Raw genomic sequence first — 22,344 nt, 5'->3', positions numbered from 1 at the left:
TTTGGTATAAGTCAATACCCTAACTGATTGGCCCACTGGAGCTCCATGGCCTGGGATTTGGTACTTAGCAGGTCACATCTACTACCTCAGCCAGTTTGGCCACACTCTAATCTCCTGTCTCTCAGTGCCTTTCATGTCAGTGCTTTTCTTTGCAAGTCCCAGTTGTCTCAGTATCCCTGACTTCTGTCTGTCTGTCTTTTGAGACAGATGCTTGGTCTGCTTGGTCTTTTGAGGTTTCTGTCTCTGTAGAAAGTGCTGCTAGAGAGACAGTGGGATGTGATTATTGGGCTCACTGTTTTCTCTCTCTCAGGGATTATGACTGTGAACTGCCTGTTTCCCACCATTTGAGAACAGTTGATTTTGTCCAGTTTTTAGTAGTTTACAGTGGGAAGTCTAGTCCTAGAAGATATCTCACTCAAATTCCTTTGTCATCTTTACCCTGTAGGTATAAAATGCTGTATGACATTCTATGCATAGATTTATATATACTGTTTATATATATTTACATCTCCTAGTTTACCAGTGTACTTGAATGTGTTTTATATCTTTATTGGTCATTTGTGTACCATGAGCTTTTTTTTCCTGTGGATTTTATTTGCTTTTTTTCTTACTGATCTCTAGGTGTTCTTTTGTATGTGCTGGATATCAGTCTTCTGTTGGTTATAAAACTAAATGCCTTAACAGTTTTCCTGTTTACATTTATTTTTTCAGTTTTCTTAGAATTTGGTATAAGAGAGAAGAATCTATTTTTCTATGAGTAAGTTGAATAAATTGTTTAAAAACTTTTTAAAAAATCTGTTATGTAATAACCTTCTGTATATGTACTGTGGTTTATTTCTGAGTGCCCTCTTTTCCTCCTAGTGTTCTTTTTTTTTTTGCCTGTTCTTGTACAACACTACCTAGTTTTAATTACTTAATATGGTAAGGTGACTCTTGTTTTATTATCTTCTTAAAAGTCATCTAGGCTATTTCTGGCTCTTTATTTTCCCAAGTGAATTTTTAAGAACAATTCTTTGTTGCCATCAGAACACCAGATTGAGAATTAGATCCAGATTTCATTCTTTACATAGATTGATTGGGGATGATGTTGAATCTTCCCATCCATGAATATGGTACATCTCTGTTTATGTCCTTATTTCTGAAGGTTTTATAATTTTCTTCATTAAAAGTCTTGTGTATTTTGTTAGACCTCTTTGAGTTTTCTTACCCTTAAAATGAAGTCACCATGTTGTGAGGAAGGTTAGATGACATAGCGGTTTTGGTACTATCCTCACCAAATGCTTGTGTCCAAAACTAGAGCCTACTGCTAGGCATACAAATAATTTAGGCTTCATAGAATTAAATCCTTTGGCTTTCTCTTTTTTTAGTTGAGGCCTAACCATCACGGAACTGAGATAAGCTCTCCATGCTGTCTTTTGTCTGAAATTTTGCCCCAGGAAAATGAGATAATAATTATTATTTTAAGTCTCTGAATTTTAAAGATAACTCATTATTTACTTATTATTTGCTTTTTTACTCAGTAGAAAATGCATACACCAGGTATCATTCTGATAATGATTTGACTTACAAGTTTTACTTGTAGGGATACATAATTAGAATATCTTAATATAATGTATAGGGGAGTAATTCCTAAATTAATGTCAGTATTATTTTCTTATGAGGTTGGCTAATTTATCTTTGTATATGATTAAAAAGCTTACCTAAGTCTACAAGGCAGAGAAATAGAGTCAGATGCTGACAGTTCCATCATGAGCACCAGGAAAAACTGGCTCATCTCTCCTGAGGATGAGTTGAGAGTGGGGTTGAGAGTGAGTTTTCATTTTCCATAACATTTCTATAGTCAGATTTAACTTACATGGTTTGGGGGATAGGAGACCAAACTTGTCTCAAAAACTTCTTAATTTAGTACTGTTCTTCATTAGTTTTTATAAATTAACACCAGAAAATGCAATGTCATGTTTCTTAGAAAGATTTTTCTGAAGTTTCTGATTTGCTTCAGAATACTCTTAAAAGTGTGCTCCTATCATGTGGGTCCGTGTGGAACCAGTGTTGTGGCTTGTATCCAGATGTCCCCCCAAAGCTGCATGTACTCATAGGTGGAGCTCTTCAGAACCTGGGCCCAGGGCATGTGGTTCTGGGGTTAAGAATGTGTTGTACTAAATTAGTCTACTGGTTGACATTGGCACAGTTCTGGGTGGCATCACCCAGAGGGCGGGTAGCCTGCCTGGAGAGACGGGCTGTCTGCTAGCTGCTTGCTGTTTGTTGCCATCTGCCTGCCATGCCATGAACTGTTTCAAAACTCTGTGATGCCCCTTTCTGCCACTCTGCCTTGAAGACAGCCAGTGATGGACTGAAATCTCTACAAACTGTGAGCTGAAATTACCCTTTCCTCCTCTAACCAATGGTCCAGTATTTTGCCTCAGTAATGAGAAAAGTGACTGAGACAACCAGGCTGTGCAGCCGGCTTCCCTTACCCTTGGGGAGAATGTTTCAGAACTCCTAGGCAGATGCCTGAAACCAAGGTAATACCAAGCCCTGTACATACTATGTTTTTACTAGATACACCTATTAAAAAGCTAAATTTATAAATTAGGCACAGTGCTTTCTAGTGTAACACATTGTCCTTGAGAGGACACGTTTAATGCCTTCTGTATCCTACATAAACACTTGCTCACAATGTGGCCATAACTTTTACAGTTTGAGGTACAGCAGCAAAATTAGCCTAGATTTCTTTCCTTTCACAATTTCATGGGTAGGTTTGTTCTTATTGTAGATCTTAGCACTTTCAGAGTACAATTTTTTTCTTCAATTGAGGGCTCTCTTGTTTTCCCTTAAGGAACCACTCACTGCATTTTCTCCGTGTGTCTGGATTGTCAGCTCAGTACTTATGTGTTGGTGCCGCCATGATGTATTACTGAAAACAAGCCCTGCAGTAGCTTGCAGTCAATCTGATAACCATGATGGCCGCCAAATGGTTACATAGCACTCACAGTGTAGATACTCTGGATAAAGGGTCAGTTCACGTCTCAACAGATGTCATCACAGTAAAAATAGTGACCAATTTAAAACTCAGAACTATTGTTTGTTTGAATGTTATACTTTTGAACCACAGTGACTGTAAAAAATCTCAGCAGAGACAGTGATAAGGGGAGATTGCTATGTACTCAACTGTGTGCATTGCATTGTTTTTCTGCTATTCTGTGATCCTTGAGGACTTTGTGACTCTTAACCTTCCCATGAAGAGAACCAGCTTGGAAGTCATGTTCTTTACTTTTTGGCTTAGTCCTGTAAGTCATGTAGGCATCTAGGAATTAGAAACTCATACCAGGAAAGTCAGGTCTGGAGAATGCCGGGGCTAGAGTGGAGCAGGAGCAGGTATTGAAGCTGGGCACGGGAGCGTGTGCCATGTGGGTCTGGACGCAGTGCTGCTCATGGTTGGGTTGCACTGTGGGGGCGGAGGAAGAGCTGTGGGATGCGGGATGCGGGAGTCGGGCGCCAGAGGTGGGGCCAGGTCTGAGGACTGCAATACCTGTGCAGGTCTGCGTTTTCACAGTGATGTATTAAATTGTCCCTTTGGGTCAGTTTTTGTTTATTTCATTTTATTTTTTAAAAAAGATTTTAAAAAGATTTACAAGGGCTGTGGGTGTAGTACCGTGGTAGAACACTTGCTCACCATGTGTGAGGCCTTAGGTTCTCTCCCTGGCACCACAAATAAAATAAAAATTCAGCATGTGTTCTCTCCCTGGCACCACAAATAAAATAAAAATTCAGCATGCGTGAGGCCTTAGGTTCTCTCCCTGGCACCACAAATAAAATAAAAATTCAGCATGTGTTCTCCACATGCCCTGGACCCAGGTTCTGAAGAGCTCCACCTATGAGTACATGCAGCTTTGAGGGGACATCTGGATACAAGCCACAACACTGATTCCACACGGACCCACATGATAGGAGCACACTTTTAAGAGTATTCTGAAGCAAATCAGAAACTTTAGAAAAGTCTTTCTAACAAGCCAAGGTGTTCTTCGATGTCTGTTGATCCTTTGTTTTCCATTAATATGTACAAGTAAACAAAAAATTATTTTTGGAATTGGAGTGGCTAGTTTTACTGAGAGTAATTGGACATGTTAACTAGGACTCTTCAATTTAGAAAAAGCCTTTTTTTTCCACCTAGAGCATGAATGACTGTTGAGTACATGCAGATGTTTATCTCAAGTATTTCAGCCTGTGTCTTAATCCCCCCTCTGGTTAGCTCCATACTGCTTAGTCTTGAACTAATCTAGTTAGGACTTTTGTCTGTAATCCCTTTCTGTTTATTCTAGCATGTGACTGCCTTTGTCTTGGTTGTCTCAGTTACTTCTCCTTTGAGTCTTCCAGAAATTTGTTGAAATCTTTTGCTAAGGACTTCTTCTGTTCCGTTACTGTAGATTTTTATGTTCCCCTCCTTGTTTACTGTCATTTTAAAGGGAAAGGGAAGAGATAAACAAAAGGGTCATTTTTTTTTTTTTTTTGGTCTTTTTCTTTTTTATCGGTACCAGGGCTCGAACTCATGACCGCACACTTGCAAGAAAGGCGCTTAAGCCACTGAGCTAAATCCCCAGGCCCAGGGTCATTTTTTTAACTACAGTGCACTGTGATTCTCTGAGTGGATAAGGATTTAGAATATAGCTTTACAAGGAAAATTTGCTATTTCAGAGGTAGTATTCTTACTATGCTTGCATTTAGATGGTGTGAGTCCCAGCTTTATTTCAAATTGGCTTTGTGATCTTAGGCACATTGTATAGTATGGGATCTTGTAGTACTGAATTTTTATTTTATTTGTGGTGCCAGGGAGAGAACCTAAGGCCTCACACATGCTGAGCAGTGGTCTACCACGGTACTACAACCCCAGCCCTTGTAATATTTTACATATTGTAGAACAATGGCTTTTTTTTTTTTTCTAACAGAATAAACAGAATAACAGACATCAGAATAAACAGAATAACAGACATCAGAATAAAGCACGTCTTACTTCCTAACTCTATTCCCATATACAAGTCAATGAAATAATACCCAGGCGTGGTTGGTTCCTTTTAAACTCTAGCTCTTACCCACTGATATGGTTTCCCTGTATGCCAGTCATTTGCAACTCATACTTTGAAATACAGAGATGTAGTTTTCTTTATTTTTTTCCTTTCTTTCTCCTTCGTCCTTCTCCCCTCCCCTCTTCAATACAGCAGTCAGATACTTTGTAATTGTCACTTTCCTTCTTTTAGCTAATTCTGATTTGATTTCGGATTTTTGTGTATATTTGATCTTGTAAACACTCTTAAAATGAAATGTTTTTCATGCCAGGTTGTGTGCAGAATAGGCACATACTCATCGTATATGTGGTAAATGGCAGTATCTTTGGCATTTTGCCTGACAGCATTATCCTATTATGTTTTTATCTTGTCTTCCCAGCTGCCTTTAATCTGTTGAGGATAGGAAATCATCTCTAATTTTCAGAACCTGTTTCAAAGGGTTGTGAGTGTTAATTAAATTAGTACATAAAAACCCTTAGAGGATACTGTTACTAGACAAGAGGAAGGGAAGAAAGGGGAGACAGCAGTGTGAGAAAAGCCAGCGAGGCAGTGGCTGTGAGCAGAATGTCATATGCTTTGCCTGAAGATAAAACTGTGACTGAGAACAAACCAAGTGAACCTTGTCATGGAGGAATGTTAGCGATAGCACTATATTGTATTATATACCACAGCGGACTGCCCAGGAGCGATTGTATACTTACTGGAAAGGTTAGATAGGAAAAGATTTTTACTCTGTAATTTAGATTTGGAAACTCCTATTTTAACCAGGAGACAAAGAAGGTAAAATATTAACTGCCTTTCTATATATTTCTAATGTTTGGAAAAATACTATGTGACCTGTCCAACTTATTAATTAGAGAAATGCTGAGATGCAGTTGTTAGAGGGAAAAAAAAGTTCAAATCTTTAGGCTGAGAGATGGATTACTGTATAAAAAGTTATGAAAACCATTAATTTATACTTGGAGAAGACCCAGGAGCTAGGTGCCCAGTAACATCCTTTTAAATAAAATATATAAGGAGCTTACAAAAAGCAGTAATGTCTATTTTCTGGTTTTTCTAAAGTATCAAGAATAAGGAGACTCTATTAGTCAAAATCAGCTAGGTGTCAATATTAGAAGATATTTTATTAATTGAAATTAAATGCATGTAACTTTTAACTTGGAAGTAAAAACTCCAAAAGACTTAAGGAAAGGGCTGCTTGAAACACAACTGATGTAGCAGAAAATGAGCAGATTCTGCTTCAAACGACTGATAGTATTGAGGGTCCTGAGCACGAGGCTGGTTATGTGTGTATGTATCAAATGAGGCGTCATCTCACCCCCCGATGGAGTGAAGTTCAGTGCAGGGGCCACTCAGTATTAAAACATAGATGCAAATCTAATGGTCTTTCTACAAAAGGGTACACCAAAGTCTTCCCACTTCAAAATAGCTTCAAAGAAGGTGGCTCTGTGTCAAAAACTTACATCGCAGCAATAGTCAAAATGTCATGTCCTTTTAATCAATACTACAAGGTCTGTAAGTGCCAGTCTTAGGAGAGTAGACCTCAGCCTACCTGTACCAGAGGTCCATTGTGGATTTTGGAAGAGATAATGGACAAGTTCTCTGTAAGTGTAGAGCTAACTTACAAGAAGGTTTTACTGGCACAACCATAGATGGGCTGCAGCAAATTCAAACTGTATTTAAAACCTCTGCTTTTTACTTTAAAATTCATAATTCTTCCAAGGAATTATACAGTTCTTTATAATATACTCAAAATATGTTTCAAACTATGTAGTAAAACTGACCAATGAAGTGCTTGGCCTGTGTCTGTAGTCTGACTTTGGATGAGTTAATGTAGAAAAGCTGACCTACTTTCTTTTAGCTATACCTTGTCTAAATCAGTTTGAGGACCACAACGTGAGCACAACTGCTCAGTGATCTTACTAGTTTCCTGTCCCAGAGAAATTTAAAAAGTATATATTACGTTATCATCTTTGTGAAGATTTTTACCTGTGTCTTCATAAAAGAGAGGGTACTAGTTTTAGTGAGAGATTAGTTTTGCATAATGTGAGCTTGAAAATGTGTGGATTAAAACATTTAATCTCAGTAGTATAATTAGGAATTTAGGTAGTTAAGCTAGTTGATGGCTGTTGCTTATAAATTTGAAGGTTCACATTCAAATTGTTATCTTTTTAAACTTTGGAAGCAAAAAGTGGTCATACATTTGTTTGAATCAAATTAAAATAATGTGCTCATATTTCTGTAATAAATAACTGAAACCATGAACCTTTATTGAGTGCCTGTGATGTACTAGGCACAGTGCTAGACTCTATGAAGAGAGGAGAGAGTAAGATAAATAGTCTGGTTCCTGCCTTTAGGGGCCTGGCCTCAGAGTCTAGGTAAGCTGGACATGTGACGTGTAACTGCCATAAAAGACGATGTGTATGATGCACAGTACAGAGGTGTGCAGCTGAAGCGCTTCCCAGTGCAGGAGCAGCCAGCAGGTTTAGCTTCAGCTCCATGAGGAAAGCTGGGAAGGAACTTAATAAACAGAAGGGTCACGGATGCATAGAGCTCCCAGGATGAGAATGCAGAAAGGTGTTCAGCAGAGGAAGCAGCGCGCAGTCTTCAGGAAATTGGTTTACCCAGGGTGGAGCGGCTGTTGCGAAGAGTTGAGAGATGACTTACTCGTGTGTAGCTGTACGTGGTGTACAATCCAGAGGGCTTTGAACTTCATTCTCTTAATTTCTTAGTGCCACTGCAAAGTATTGAGTGTGATCATACTGATTCGGATTTTAGTAAGACTTTAGTCTTTTCAGTAGCTTGGAAGATAAATTGGGATTGATAGTGGTTGAGGTTGAGCAAGCAGAACAATTAGAGTGTTGTTATATCCAGATGAAGGATGATGAGTGTCTAAAATTACAGTGGAAATGATAAGAAAAGGATAGATTACAGGTATGTTAAACAAAGTCAGTCGGGGCTGGGGATTTAGCTCAGCGGCATAAGCGCCTGCCTTGGAAGCAGGCAGTCGTGAGTTCAATCCCTGGTACCGATAAAAAAAAAAAGAATCAGTACCATTTCATGTTTGATTGTAGGCAATGAGAAAAATCCAGTATAAATCCCTAAATGGTAGGATTAAATGGGTAAATTTACCAGTAGGTTTCTGAGGTTTTATTTCATGAGTAACTTGTATAAAATTATATACAAAGGTAACTTCTAATAGAATTTTTCTCTTTTTATTTATAGATGCCACTTCAAATGAACAACAAGAGCTTTTCTGCCAGAAGTTGCAGCAGTGTTGTGTGTTGTTTGATTTCATGGACTCTGTTTCAGACTTGAAGAGCAAAGAAATTAAAAGAGCAACCCTAAATGAACTGGTTGAGTATGTTTCAACTAATCGTGGTGTAATTGTTGAATCAGCGTATTCTGATATAGTAAAAATGGTAAGCCTCTGGACTTCTGTTCCTCAGATTTACATAAATTCTAAGTAAGATCTGAGGAATAATTATGAACTGAGACTGATTTATGATAGGTTACAATAATGAACAGAATGGTGTTTTTAAAATCCCCCTAGGAAGATTTTCCATCCATTTACTAATGTACAGTCCTTGCTTCCAGGAATTTGAGAATTCGGTAGCCAGAGTGGTTAGGGGCTGCCATCTCACGCAGTTCCTGAGCCGCTGGGGAAAGCTACAGGCTCAGAATTGCATGATAATTTCATGGGAGGAAGGGGTCAGTTTTCACTGAGGAAGCCTGCGGAGGAGGAGGAAAAGACCAGTGAAAAACTGGCACTGCATAGCTAAGCAGGGTAAGAGAGGTTAAAACAAATCCTATTTGGAATACGTTAGTATCATACTTGTAGATTATAAAACTTGAAATTTAGGACCTTTAAAAAGTAAAATGATACTCATAATAGAACATCCTGGTCCAGAAGTTCAGAATCTGAAATGCAGAACTTCTTGAGCACTTACAGAACTCCATAGGCGGAAAATTTCATACCTGATCTCATGTAACAGGTTAAAGTCAAAAAGGTACCAGAAAAATATTGTATCAGTTTACCTTCAAACTATGTGTATTAGGAACATATGAAACATAAATGAATTTTGTAGTTAAACTTAGGCCCCTTTCTCAAAATATCCCATAAGATATATGCAAATATTCCAAAGTCCGAAATACGTCTCATTCGGGGCAGTTCAGATGAGGGACACTCAGCCTGTGTAAATAAATGTCTAATGTCAGGAATTGGTCACAGCTAGTGATGGATGTGAGGTTGCTTAAGATGCTGTTGATTAGTAATTCTTCCTCATTCTTCATCAAACAGTAGAAGTTGGTTTAATATTTGGGATTTTTGTATTTTGTTGCATGCTAATAAAATACAGAAATTCATCTGGAGTAATTTGAGTTGCAGAATACATAATTTAAACTTATCCCAGAAAATAGAAACTAACAGTAAGTATAACCTACACAGCTCACAGCTTTCATTTTTTTTCTTTTCTTTTTTTTTTTTTTTTTTTTTGGTCTTTTTCCTTTTTATCGGTACCTGGGATCGAACTCATGACTGCCTGCTTGCAAGGCAGGCGCTTATGCTGCTGAGCTAAATCCCCAGCCCCCACAGCTTTCATTTCTTTCCCCTTCCATAGTATATGTCCTAGGGGAAGAGCAAAGTACATGATTGGAAAAGTAAATTTGGTGCTAACAAACTAGGTTTTCTTTCATCACACTAAAAGGTCTGTCCAAAGGATTTAGGTAAGTTTGTGTATTTTTAGAAGAAAAGCCTTAAATTTTTTAAAAGACAAGCTCTAAATAGAACATTAATCAAAATAAATTTAGTTTCCTTTGCTCCACAAATTATAAAAAGGTGGTGCATTTGAGAATATAAGTATTAAAAATTCGATGGACCTCCTATTTAAAAATAAATATATAAAATAGTATTCCTACTGTGACTGATTTCAAATGGTTTGGTTGTTTTTTTTGTTGCTGTTTTTGTCTTTTTTGGGAGTCTCACTATGCAGTTCAGACAGGCCTTGAACTCACAGTGCAGCCCAAGCTGGCCTTGAACTTGCAGTGATCCTCCTGCCTCGTCAGATCATTTCTGTTCAGGAATTTTAAAAATCAAAGGAGGATATTTTATTTTTCATCTTTATAAAGTTGTCCATAGGCACTGAAAGTTCTTAAGTATTTGAGTCATATTACTCTGTATAGATTAATAAATTATAGGATTTAGTTTACCCATATGTGTACTTTTTTTTTTTTTGTCTTTTTTATCGGTACCGGGGATCAAACTCACGAATGCCTGCTTGCAAGGCAGGTGCTTATGCCGCTGAGCTAAACCCCCAGCCCCTACTTTTTGTTTTTTAAACTTTTGGATACTTTATATTTAGTTAAGAGTTTAGCCATCTACACTTAAATTTTTAAAAGACCTTCTGAATATCTGTTGCATACAGATAATTTTACTCATGGCTACAAAATTAACTTTTTTTTTACTACTGACAACTGTGAGATACATTTCTTTTTTCAACTTCTTTCTGTGACTTTACTGAAATTGGTGTGCATCAAATGGTTTATTGGTTTTACCTGTAGATACTGGCTTTTGAGTTGTAACTGATCAAATTCTAGGTTCTTAAGCTCTGAGTCTTAGTCATAGTAACACTATCTACAGTCGTTTGTCTACCATTATAGCTGCTTGGTAAGAGTAGTTGGAATCCTGTTTATAAAAACATGGCTCCTGGAGACTTTATTTCAAGTGATCAGCCCCTCCGTATTTCACCTTAAATGTTTACTGACCTGTTTGGTCAGTCAGTCATTATTAAAAGAATTGTTGGTTGGGACCCCAGTCTGTTTTTGCTGGTGAGGAAGAACATATGATTACCTTGGTACTGAAATAGGTGATACAGACAGTTAAATTATAAATACCACATTTCACTGAGTCTGCAGTGAATATCAGAGTATATCCTGATATCAGAGAGATTAATATGTTTTTAAAAAGTCTCAGAGTAGATGAAATGCAGTATAAAATAGTGAAAGCCTTTTCTGCCACCCTCTCCTCCCCCTCAGTTTGATATGTATGTACTACTGTATTTTACCACCTTGTCTTGTGTTATAACTATAGAATATTGTTGCATTAGAATATGGCAACAATTGTGAAAATGTGATAAGAATCAAGTTAAGAGATAGGCGAAATTAGTAATTTTTCCCTTTCCCTCCAAATTCTCTCTCTTCCCTTCAGTCATTTTAAGCAAGTCTTGGAAAGAATAACTCGTAGTTTAAGAAAGGTCTGTAGATGCCATCTCAAATCTTTAGCAGTAAGGTGTAAGGAAGTCAGAGTTACTGGGCAGAAAAGACAAACTCTGCTCCCTTATAGCTTAAAGAGAGTTCCAGGTTTTGAACTAAATTCATAACCACAACTTAATATTGTTCTTTCTTTTTTTTTTTTTAACATTTTTTTCTACTTTTTTATTTAAAAAAATATCAAAATTTCAAAACAAGATAATGGGAGAGTAACAATGGTTAGTACATTATATATTGTTATCTTTAAATTAGTTACTCAGAGTACAAGATACAGACCTTAATTGTCCCAGGAATATTCGTACAAACCTTTTCAATGAACTAAGAGAAATTAGTAGTATAACTATCTTAACTATCATATGTGTGTGTGTATGTGTCTATGTGTATGACATACATATATTTTTTTCTTTTCCCTTCCTTTTCGCCTCCTGTTCCAGTTGTTCTGTCCTTGTGAACAGTTTCTTCCTATTTTACAATATCTATTGTACATTTTGAATCTTATTTACTCTTTCAGCTTCGCACATTAGGGAGACAATACAGTGTTTAGACGTGCGTCTGGTTCCTTTGATTATGGTCTCGAGTTGCATCCATTTACCTACAAAGGTCAAGAGCTTATCCTTTTTTATGGCTGAGTCCCATTGCATAAGAAGACCACATCTTTTTTATTCATTCCTTGGTTGATGGGCATTTGAGTTGTTTCCAAGATTTAGCTATTACAAATTTTGGGGTTATAAACATGGGTGCACATATATCACTGTGGTATGATGTTTTTAATTCTTCTGGGAAAATACCCAGAAGGAATGGCTGGGCCAAATTAAACATTTTTTTTAGAGTACTCTTTAAAATATTTTACATTGTGAAATTCAGTTGTACAACAAAGAATGTAAATCTAAATTTACTTTTCTTTACAGATCAGTGCTAACATCTTCCGTATTCTTCCTCCAAGTGATAATCCGGATTTTGATCCAGAAGAGGATGAACCCACGCTTGAAGCCTCTTGGCCTCACATACAAGTATGAAACATAATTGTGCACTGACAGTTTCTACAGATCAGTATTCTGAAGTCATGGTTCTCTCTTTTTAGATTCTAAGTATTATTTTAAAGTATTTGACTTTTAGTATGTTCTTCATATTATCTTCCCCAAAATACTTTTTTGTTTTTTGCTTTAAACAGTTTATTTAACTGAAAATAAATAAATGGACTTCCATTTATTTAATTGAAGTGGCTTCCGTTTTATTTTGATACATTTTTTGCTCATGTTGATTTACAGGATCTCAAAGCCAATATAAATATTTCATAACTATTTGGCCGTTTGGATATACACCCACACAATACCTCAGCAGTATCTTTCAGCAAGAAAAACACTGAAGAGTAAAAGCCTAACACAGTTAACTAGGGAGAGTAAAAATCTGCTCCAAATATTTATTTCTGAGGTAAGGGTACCACACACCTAAAAAAGCCATCCTTACAACACAGGGTGATTTTTTTTTTTTTTTTTTTTTTTTTTTTTGACTAGGGCCCAGAACACTTGGCCGCCAGGTGGGTGCTGAAGGGCAGAGCTGCACCCCGTCCTATGCCCTGAACTCACAGGGAGTGGGTTCTGGCGACCCAGGCTCCTTCCCCTTGCTTCTCATGAAGTGCATGTCTCTGAGCAGGGCAGGCTGGTGCTCAGTGGAACCCCGCTACCTTTCTCTGTGGCTTCCTTCTTTTTCTGATCATTTCCCTTGACAGGTTTTGGATGCTTTTACAACTCTCCAGCTTTAATATGCTCAGTGTGCACATTAACCCTCCTGGCAAGTGTCTTGCCGTCACTTGCTTACTGACGACAGTGCCACTAGCTTTCTGGGTAATGCTGTAGATTTCCTGTTTTGCCATGGTGACATTTGTGCATCTTTCCTTTTTGCACAGTGCCCATTCCCTTCATGTTTACAGCATCACTCTTTTTATAGATCTGCACATGTGTGGCCAGAGGACCAACCCTATGTGTTCTAAAGGCTTAGAGAATGTATACCGGGGGCCCCTCCTCTTGCCCTTTCTATTCTTCATTTTGGCAACACTGGGAGACTGTGGTTCAGGCCGAAAGGAAGGCTATACCATGTCTACAGTAACACAATACGTGTAACATCAGCTCAGCCACTCAGAGGGCGTGATTTAGTACAGTAAGCGCAGTCATCACTGTCTGCTTCTGCAGCTCCTCAGGCCTCCAGGGAAACACTCTTGCCTTCAGCCGTTGTTGCTCTTCGCCTCATCTTTCTTACCCCATACCCACTCATTTACTTCCTGTCTTAGTGGATTTGCCTACTCTGTGTATTTTATAGAAATAGAATCATAATATGTAGCCTTTTCTGTCTTGTTCTTAGGTGTACTTTCAAGGTTCATCCATGTTGTAGCATGAATTACACTTCGTGCCTTTGTATGGCTGCAAAATATTCCAATATGTGGATATGCTACATTCCTTTACACCTTTGTCAGTTATATGCTATTTAAGCTGTTTTCACCCTTTGACCACATTGTGACTAGAGCTGTGATGAACATTCATGAACGTGTGTTTTTTTTTAAGATTTCATATGTGATTTGTTTACATTCATCTAAAATAATATACTAATTTCCTATGTGATTCTTTTTGACCATTAGTTATTAAGGAATATACTGTTTAATTTCTACCTATTTATGATGTCGAATTTTCCTGTTACTGGTTTTTAATTTTATTTTTTGGATAGTATGCTTTGTGCGATTTCAGTTCTTCTAAGGGTCGTGGCTCAGTGTACAGTCTATCCTGAAGAGTGTCTCAGCGGTGCTTGAGAAGAGTGTGTGTTCTGTTGTTGGGTGAGGTGATCTGTGGGAACCTGCTAGGCCCAGTTGGTATGTGGTGCTGGGCAAATCCTCTGTTAACCTTATTGGTTTTCTGCCTGTTGAAGTCTCCAGCTGTTATTACTGAATTGCTTATTTTTCCCTGCATCTCTGTAAGATTTTGCTTGGTGTATCTTGAGTTCCAGCTGATAGGTGCATAAATTTATAATTTAAAAATGTCCTTTGTCTCTAGCATAAATTTCTGTGTTAAAGTTTATATTGTCTGATATTCATGTTGCTACTTCACTCTCTTTTGGTTACTGTTTGCGGGGTTTATCTTTTCCATCTTTTCACATTTAACTGATTTGTTTCTTTAAATCTGAACTGTGTCTCTTACAAAGTAGTATATATATGTATATATATATATATGTGTGTGTGTGTGTGTATATATATATAAGTAGATAGTTGGCTCATTCAGAAAAACAATTTTGACAGTCTCTGCCTTTTTATTAAAGTGCTTAACCCATTTACATTTAATTACTGATAAGGTGGGATTTACAGCTGTTATTTTACCATTTGTTTTCTGTCTTTTTAAATATCTTCTTCCTCATGTTTACCTGTTTTATATTAAATAGATATCTTTTAGGGTATCATTTTGAGTTCTTTGTTTCTTTAACTGTATTTTGTGGGGTTAGTTTCTTGGGGGTGGCATAGTATTTCAGTTAGAATTCTAAAACCATCTATTTTGGTTTAATACTTGATTTCAGTAGTATGTAAATCTTTGGTCTGGGGTCCTCCATCGACTCCCTCTTCTGTGGTATTACTGTTGTTATTGTATATACACCTTTATACACTATATTCCCCCCACCATGGTCTTGTAATTAGTTGCTTTGTATGGCTCCCTTATAGATAAGGAAAATAAAAATAAAATTACATTTATGTGTAATTTATTTTTACCTATGTTTTTATGAGGATGCAAGGTCGCCAAGTCCTCATTCTGTCTTTCCAGAAGTTCATCTCTCAAACACATCTTTGTGGCTGAGACTGATGGTCCCCTGTGTGCTATTATGTGGAAAGTCTTCTACCCGCTACTCCCTGGGAAATTGTTAGTAAAACTTACAGTATAGGTAGAGCCAATTCTTTCATTCCGCCTCCGCTAACTGATCCTGTCTAGCTCCAGCTGCTTCATTCCAGCACCGTCAAGTATGTGACTTTAACACAGTACCATCCAGAGGTCACACAGTAGCATCACTCTGAAATGTTCCTGACATACCAGTCATTAGGGTTCAGGTTAGATCTCCTTATCCCACTTGTGCTGTGTTGTGAAACTGTTATAAAAATTCCGTTATAGTCATAAAATACACTTACTTGTGTGTTTCTTTTGCATATATTTTTACAGTCTCTGATGTTTGTAACAGTATACTTTGGGTTTTATTTTTGTTTCCAAAAATATGTAATAAAAATGCTCTGATCATATTCAAGTGGTATGTTCAGTTGAGAGATACTTTCTTATTTTTACAATAATCAAAGCTCTGAGGGACAAACTAAAAGCAGGTCAAGAGAGCTCTTGAATAATGCTTAACATATAATGTCTTTTATATTTTTAAGATAATATTAATGTCCCAAAATCTGCAAGCAAGCACAGTGAAGTGTTTTTCTAAAGAATTTAACATACTTGCCTTCATATGACCAATTATGTTTATTTATTAGACCATTGTTCTTTACCTAATAAAAGCATAGTGACAATAGGTGCTTTATCAAGTATGTCCTGGTTCTAAAGATAGTAACTGCTTCATATACATTATCTCATTTAACCCCTTCAGCAACACTATAAATATTATTTATATTTTATATATAAACTTAAATAAAAGAGATTAAGAAACTTGCCCAAGATTATACAAATACAGTACTAAGTGGCATAATCAGGTTTACAACTTGAATATTGGCAAAATACTCAAATTGCTGCTTTGAGTAAAAGCTTTGCTGCCTCTCAGGTAGATTCTGTGATGCTATACAGTGATAGTCTGTGGCCCTAAAATAGTTATATATAAATTCTTAAGAGTTTAGTTAGTACCATGTTGGCATCATAGAAACATTAGTGTACTGTATTAGATTTTGTAAGGAATTTAACTGGCTATCACGTTTTCCTTGTTAGCGCTTAGGATTGAGTTATGTACACCTTATTTAAGTGTGGAATGAGAGTTTATATACACAGATTCTAATGAGTAGGTTAAGAAAAGTGTTGTTTTTTCACTTTTTAAAAAATTTTTAAAATTTTTTTATTATTATTTTTTTACCTCAACTTACGAGAATGGATTTTATTTAAATCGGTACTGGAGATCGAACTCACAACTGTGCACTTGCAAGGAAGGAGCTTATACCGCTAAGCTAAATCCCCAGCCCAGAAAAGTGTTCTGATCGCCAGTCTCTAGCCAGGTTCTGGTTTTGAGTGAGACCTGCATTCTCCTTTATCAAACGGATAAAAAGACGTGGGAACTGAATGGGATGATGTAGGAAAACTGTAGTTTTTTTCTGTAAAAGGCGTTCTTTTTGGAACTTTAGAAGAAGTGTATTTCTTTCTTATGACTGCCTTTGAAGTCAGTGTGTTTACAGGATACCTTTGTGTCTGTCTGTGGAGCTACTTTGTTGGTCCCCTATGAGAACAGAATAACAAGGCAGATCTCTTCCCTTTGCGCCTTCTGCCCACATCTAATCTGATGCAAAGTCGCACCCTTTCATTGTCACAGTGACTGTGTGGAGGCTTCTCCTCCTTTCTGTACAGCCTGCCCCATCCCAACTCAGCACTTTTGGTCAGAGTGTTGGCAGCTAAGTGTACCGCGCTCTGTCACCCTTTGCCCCCATTGGTTCGGTTCTGTGGGTGATACATGTGATGACTGCCCTCTCTCCTTGGTCCCACTTTTCTCCCATCATTTCTTGGTGATTTGGAGCCTGTTCTTTAGTAGAAAGGGCCATGAGAATATTATTCCCTGAGTCCTTGCATGTTTAATAGCAGTTATTATAGCCTTTATTTTGAAAGAGGAACTTGATTTAATGTAAAATCCGTGATTGAGCTTCCCTTTGAATAAGTGCTTTTCCACCTTCTGATCTGCATGTGATTTTCTTTACTTTATACAAAGACTTAGTCTTTTTGCCTGAATACCCAAAGGCTGTTTTTCCTTTGATGAGCAGTTGCTTTCCTGGAGCTTTTGCCAGTGCTAGTTTTTCTTGGTCAGTTCCCCCAGTTGATTAATGTTCTTTCGCTCCAAATTTTGCCTTTACTGTGGTTCTGAAAACTTTCTTCAGTAATAATTTTTAGTATATCTTGCTCTTAACTGCTTTGTTTTTCTTTTTGAGCGTGCATGGTATTCATGTGCTGACCCATCATTGCTACTGTGTCTCTTACTTTGCCTTAAACACCATCAAAAACATTTCTTTTGTCTTGGGCGTGGTTTTCAATTTTTTTCCTTGCATCTGTTTTCCCCCTTACACAGTGGGCTGAAAGCGAATGGCTAGTGTTGGCTGCTTCAGACAGGGTTGGGCCGGGCAGAGAACGGGTGTTTGGTGAGCAGGACCAGCGGTGGCCGCAGGGCTAGGGTGGTGGAGGCAGTGTCTGTTTTATGTGAAGCGTTGTGTTCCCCTGGGATGAGCAGCAGATTCAGCGACTTTCCCTGTAGTCCCTGGAGGAAGAGGAGGAGCTTGACTGAAGGTGTAGTGTGGAGGGGAAGCTTTCTTGGGATTATTTTGGGGGGAGGGACAAGTATTAATAATTTTTAGCGACCGTAGCATTTTATTTTTGAAGACAAAGAGAATTACAATTTTTTTTTTTTTTTTTTTTTTTTGGTCTTTTTCCTTTTTATCGGTACCGGGGATCGAACTCATGACTGCCTGCTTGCAAGGCAGGCACTTATGCTGCTGAGCTAAATCCCCAGCCCCGAGAATTACATTTTATACCACCAAGGACGTTTTAAGCAGTAGCTACCTAATTACTTATTAATTTATTCTTTTTGTCTAACATCTACACAAAAAATATGAAGTTGGGCCAGAGATTTAGCTTAGCAGCATAAGTGCCTGCCTGCCAAGCACAAGGTCGGGAGTTCGATACCTAGTACCCCCTCTCAATCTGAAGTGGTAAATTATTTTTAATCGAATTATCCACAAGTTTTCCTGAAGTTTCTTGCCATAGTTGGTTTAAAATTAGTGATAATGTATTTAATAATTAAAAGGATTTAAAAGCAAAAAGGTCTCATTAGCTGATAATACCTTTTTATCATGTGTAGATAGTCTGAAAAAATAGTTCTGAGTCCTTGTGTTTTGTTTTATTTTATTTTGTTTGGTCTTTTTTGAGATGAGTTTTGCGATGCAGTTCAGGCTGGCCTTGAACTTAAAGCAGTCCTCCTGTCTCAGCCTCCCAAATGCTGGGATTACAGGTGTCCCACCATGCCTGACTGTTTTTTTTTAAATATGGTTTTTCCGATAGGATAGTTTTACATGCTTATGTCATAGAATTTCTTAAGTACTAGGAGTTGAGCTCAGGCCTTCACACTCAGCTATATCCCAAGCCTTTCTTTCTTTCTTTTTTTTTAAAAAATTTTCTATTTTGAGACAAGGTCTCACTGAGTCACTAAATTGACTGGCCTGGGTTCAAACTTGTGATTGTCCTTTACTTTCCAGAGTGCCGGCCACTGCACCCACCTGCTCATGCAAATTAGCAGTGCAAGTCATCCAAATAAATGATATACTTTCTGTTTTTCACTGTAAAATTTGAGGTTTCATTTAAATTCCCTGAAACAAGTGATTTTACTGTATTAGGTGTGGTAAATTGCTTTCAAAATTAATTTTTTGAAAAGCGGTATCTTACCTAAGTCATTAACAGGGAAGATATGAATTTTCATTCAGCCAAGATCCCTTGATTAAAAGATTTTGACCTAAGTATTTATGTGTATAGTTTAAAAATCTTTCTAGTTACTAAAATTTGGCATACGGTTTTTAAAAGTGGAAATTAAATGGTCAACCCTGAGCTGATTCACAGGACTTGTCAGTATCTGTGACTGCATACTTAAAGTTTTGTATAATGAAATTTTAAAGCCTGCCTGATAAGTGAGACTGCATAGATTTATCACAGTGAGGAAATTTGCCTCTCCTATAATAAATGTGCTTGAGTCAGTTTGCCTGGATTTTTTTTTTTGTTTTGTACTAAAAGTTTACATTTTATATTTAGCTTATCAAATTCTTATGCTAGAAATCAGTTTGATAAGATAGAAAAATAAACATTCAGCTTAGATGTTAGTGAGGGGAAATAATCAGATAATCTCAAAACTTTCCAAAACATTGTTTCTTTGATCCTTCTCATGGATTTTCTAAAAATGCTAATTTCTCTTCTTACATCTTTTTACACTGTACTGGATATACTAATAAGCAGTGGAATAAAGACAGACAAAAATGGAACAAAATGAAGATTTTCCCACTACCAGGGGACAGGTTATACCTTTCAATTTACTGACCATAGTATTAAATAGTAATTATTAATGTGCAATGGTTCTGAATTATTTTCTCTTTTCTTCCCTAAGGGTTATTGTTTTCTATTTGTTAAGGACCAAGAATATAGTAATTTTCTCACTTACTTTTAGGTAGAGTTTTAGCTTGAATACAGATTCTACGTTGCATATAGGCTTTTCATTTTCTCTTAGTAATGAGCTTGGTGGCATAGATAAATAAGATTTAACTCTGCGAAACCAGGTGCAATCACGTGTACTTGTAGTCCTGGTTACCAGAGGCAGGTGGTGACCAGGACAGGGCCTTTCTGCACAGCCCAGGCCAATCACTGACTCCTGGCTGACTGCACAGGGCAGTGAAGCCGCAGCCCAAGGAGATGCAGCTGTGTGGGGCACTGATGGGACCACACGCCATTTTATGATAATCCGTATTTTAAGGAACAGAAAGATCTTGTCTGTGTTGCCTGTAGTTAAAATTTAGACTAGCACCATACATATTTTACAGTATACACCTTCACATTCAATCAGCTTTTGGCCAGATTCTGTATTTTTAAATATTTCCATGTACTAAGACAGTGATAGGGGCGTAGCCTAATGACTAACATTGGCACAGAAATTAAAAGGTTATCTTTTCATGTAAAGTCAAGAAACATTTTTATTACTTTGACATTTTAAATGGTAACTGTTTATTATTAACTGTCTTTTTAGTTCTCTGTGTGTGTGTGTGTGTGTGTGTGTGTTTGTGTGCGCGCGCGCGCTGTATGTTTAAGATGGGGTCTCTCCAGATTTCCTGAACTTGTCTTTGAGTCTTGGGCTCATGCTGTCCTCCTGCCTCAGCCTCCTGAGTAACTGGACCACATATGTGTTCTACCACATCTGGCATCTTTTTATGGGTAAAGAGCAAAGAGGAAGAAATGCAGGCTGACCATGTTTGTTCACAATTCACGTAGAATCCGTTGTTTTCATAAGTAATACACAGGAAAAAACAGACTTTAGAGAAGTAGTACTGTTTGTCTTTTTGATACAGGGTCTCGCTATGCAGTTCAGGCTGGCCTTGAGCTCACTTTGTGTAGCCCAGGCTGGTCTCGAAACAATCCTCCTGCCTCAGCTGGGATTACAGATGTGAGCCGCCACACCCAGCAGAGACGTAGTGGGATTTACTGTGTCCCTGGTAATTACCTGTACACTTAATGTATAATATCTGTTTGTGTAACTTTATATAGATTAATTCTCCTCTTTTTTCATATATTGAATCAACTTTTTAAATTTTATGTTAAAGAGGAAAAAACAATAAAAACAAAGATACATAATTTCAAAAACAAGATAATAGGAAATTGACATTGGTTAATAGATCACATATTATCTTCAAAGTAGTTGCTCAGATTTAAATCAGTTTTTTAACTTCTTTACACAGCCAGGCATGGTGACACACATCTGTTATCCAGACTCTTGAGTGACAGAGGCAGGAGGATTGTAAGCTCACACCTGGCTTGGGCGATTTAGTGAGATTCCACCTCAGAATAAAAAGGGCTGGGGATATGCCTCAGTGTGAAGGCTCTGGGTTCAACTCCCAGTAACCTCCTCTCAAAAAAAGACTTTCCTCCTACTGTCTTCATGGAGGTTGAAAGTACGTGGTCACCATGCTCCTCAGAAAGAGGCTTTGTTTACTCATACACTGTTACACTTGCTTCTCACGTTTTTTTCCTATCTAGGCCAAACATTTCCATTTGCTTTAGCTTTTTATATAAGTTTTATTTTCAAATACTGAAAACAGATGCATGCTGTTTTCTGTCATACTTTCTCTAAAGTCTTTAATGTGGTGAAGAGCAGAATTGTATATATTTTATTGTAACTGTCTTAGGGAGGTTATGGTCAGCCCTGAGCAGCACAGGAAGAGTACCTTCCGTTCCTGAGACACTTAGTCAGCTGTCCTCTGCAGGGTGTGTTACCAGGGAAGTGATTCCATTGCTGAAGTGTCAGTTACTCTTTGCAAAACTTTTTTTGGATGCTTGGAGTAAATTATTTCTTAATGTAGAACACAGAGAAACTTGAGTAATTAGACATTATTTTTATTTATTTATTTATTGGTACTGGGAATTGAACTCACAGCCTTGCACTTGCAGGCAGGTGCTTTTGCCACTGAGCTAAATCCCCAGCCCTATTTTAATTTATTCAGTAAATATTTATTGAGCATCTGTTGTGTGCCAGACCTTCAAACCACGGACGGTAAAGCACTGAGCTAAGCAGAATCCTTTACATCTATTAAAAAACTACATACTTTACAACATACACCTTTGTAATAATAGTGAATTAATGAATAAATAAAGCCAGAGTGATAGGGCCAGAAGCAGTGATGTGGGAGAAGGGTTTAGGAGCACACGACATGGGACAGGGTTCAGTTTTATGGAAACATAATCTCATGCCATTTTAAGACTTGAGCTCTGCAGGTCACTGTGTCTCTGCCACTCGTCTGAGCACACGTTTCCATAGGGGTCAGCGTCTCTTCAGTGGTTCTGAGCTGGCCACATAACCGCGTTTTGTGTTAACCTTAACTGAACACTTCATGCTCACCGTGTCAGCTAAATGACGTCAATGAAAAAGGTTTAAGAAATCATGTGTGGTGTTTGTGAACGACACGCCTTCCCACTGTGTATGTGGTGCGTCCCCAAAGGAAGACTCCGTTAAATCGTGGGCACGGTATTTCCGACGCAGCTCTTCTGAGCACAGGCTGTGTTTG

At 37.7% G+C, this 22,344-nt stretch overlaps 1 protein-coding gene across 1 annotated transcript in view; it reads left to right on the top strand.

The window, feature by feature from the left end:
- Positions 1-22,344, top strand: part of Ppp2r5a (protein phosphatase 2 regulatory subunit B'alpha) — a 53,872-nt gene that overhangs the window by 15,849 nt on the left and 15,679 nt on the right. Inside the window, exons 2-3 of the mRNA XM_003474251.4 lie at positions 8,286-8,482; positions 12,236-12,337. Coding sequence (XP_003474299.2) covers positions 8,286-8,482; positions 12,236-12,337 — 299 coding nt within the window. The remainder of the gene's footprint in view (positions 1-8,285; positions 8,483-12,235; positions 12,338-22,344) is intronic.

The sequence above is a fragment of the Cavia porcellus genome, unplaced genomic scaffold, assembly GCF_034190915.1.
Source record: "Cavia porcellus strain 051 isolate PalLab524CR breed Dunkin Hartley unplaced genomic scaffold, mCavPor4.1 scaffold_26, whole genome shotgun sequence".
Classification (NCBI taxonomy): domain Eukaryota; kingdom Metazoa; phylum Chordata; class Mammalia; order Rodentia; family Caviidae; genus Cavia; species Cavia porcellus.
The sequence above is the reverse complement of the archived record's forward strand: the minus strand, read 5'-3'. Positions and strand labels throughout refer to the sequence as shown.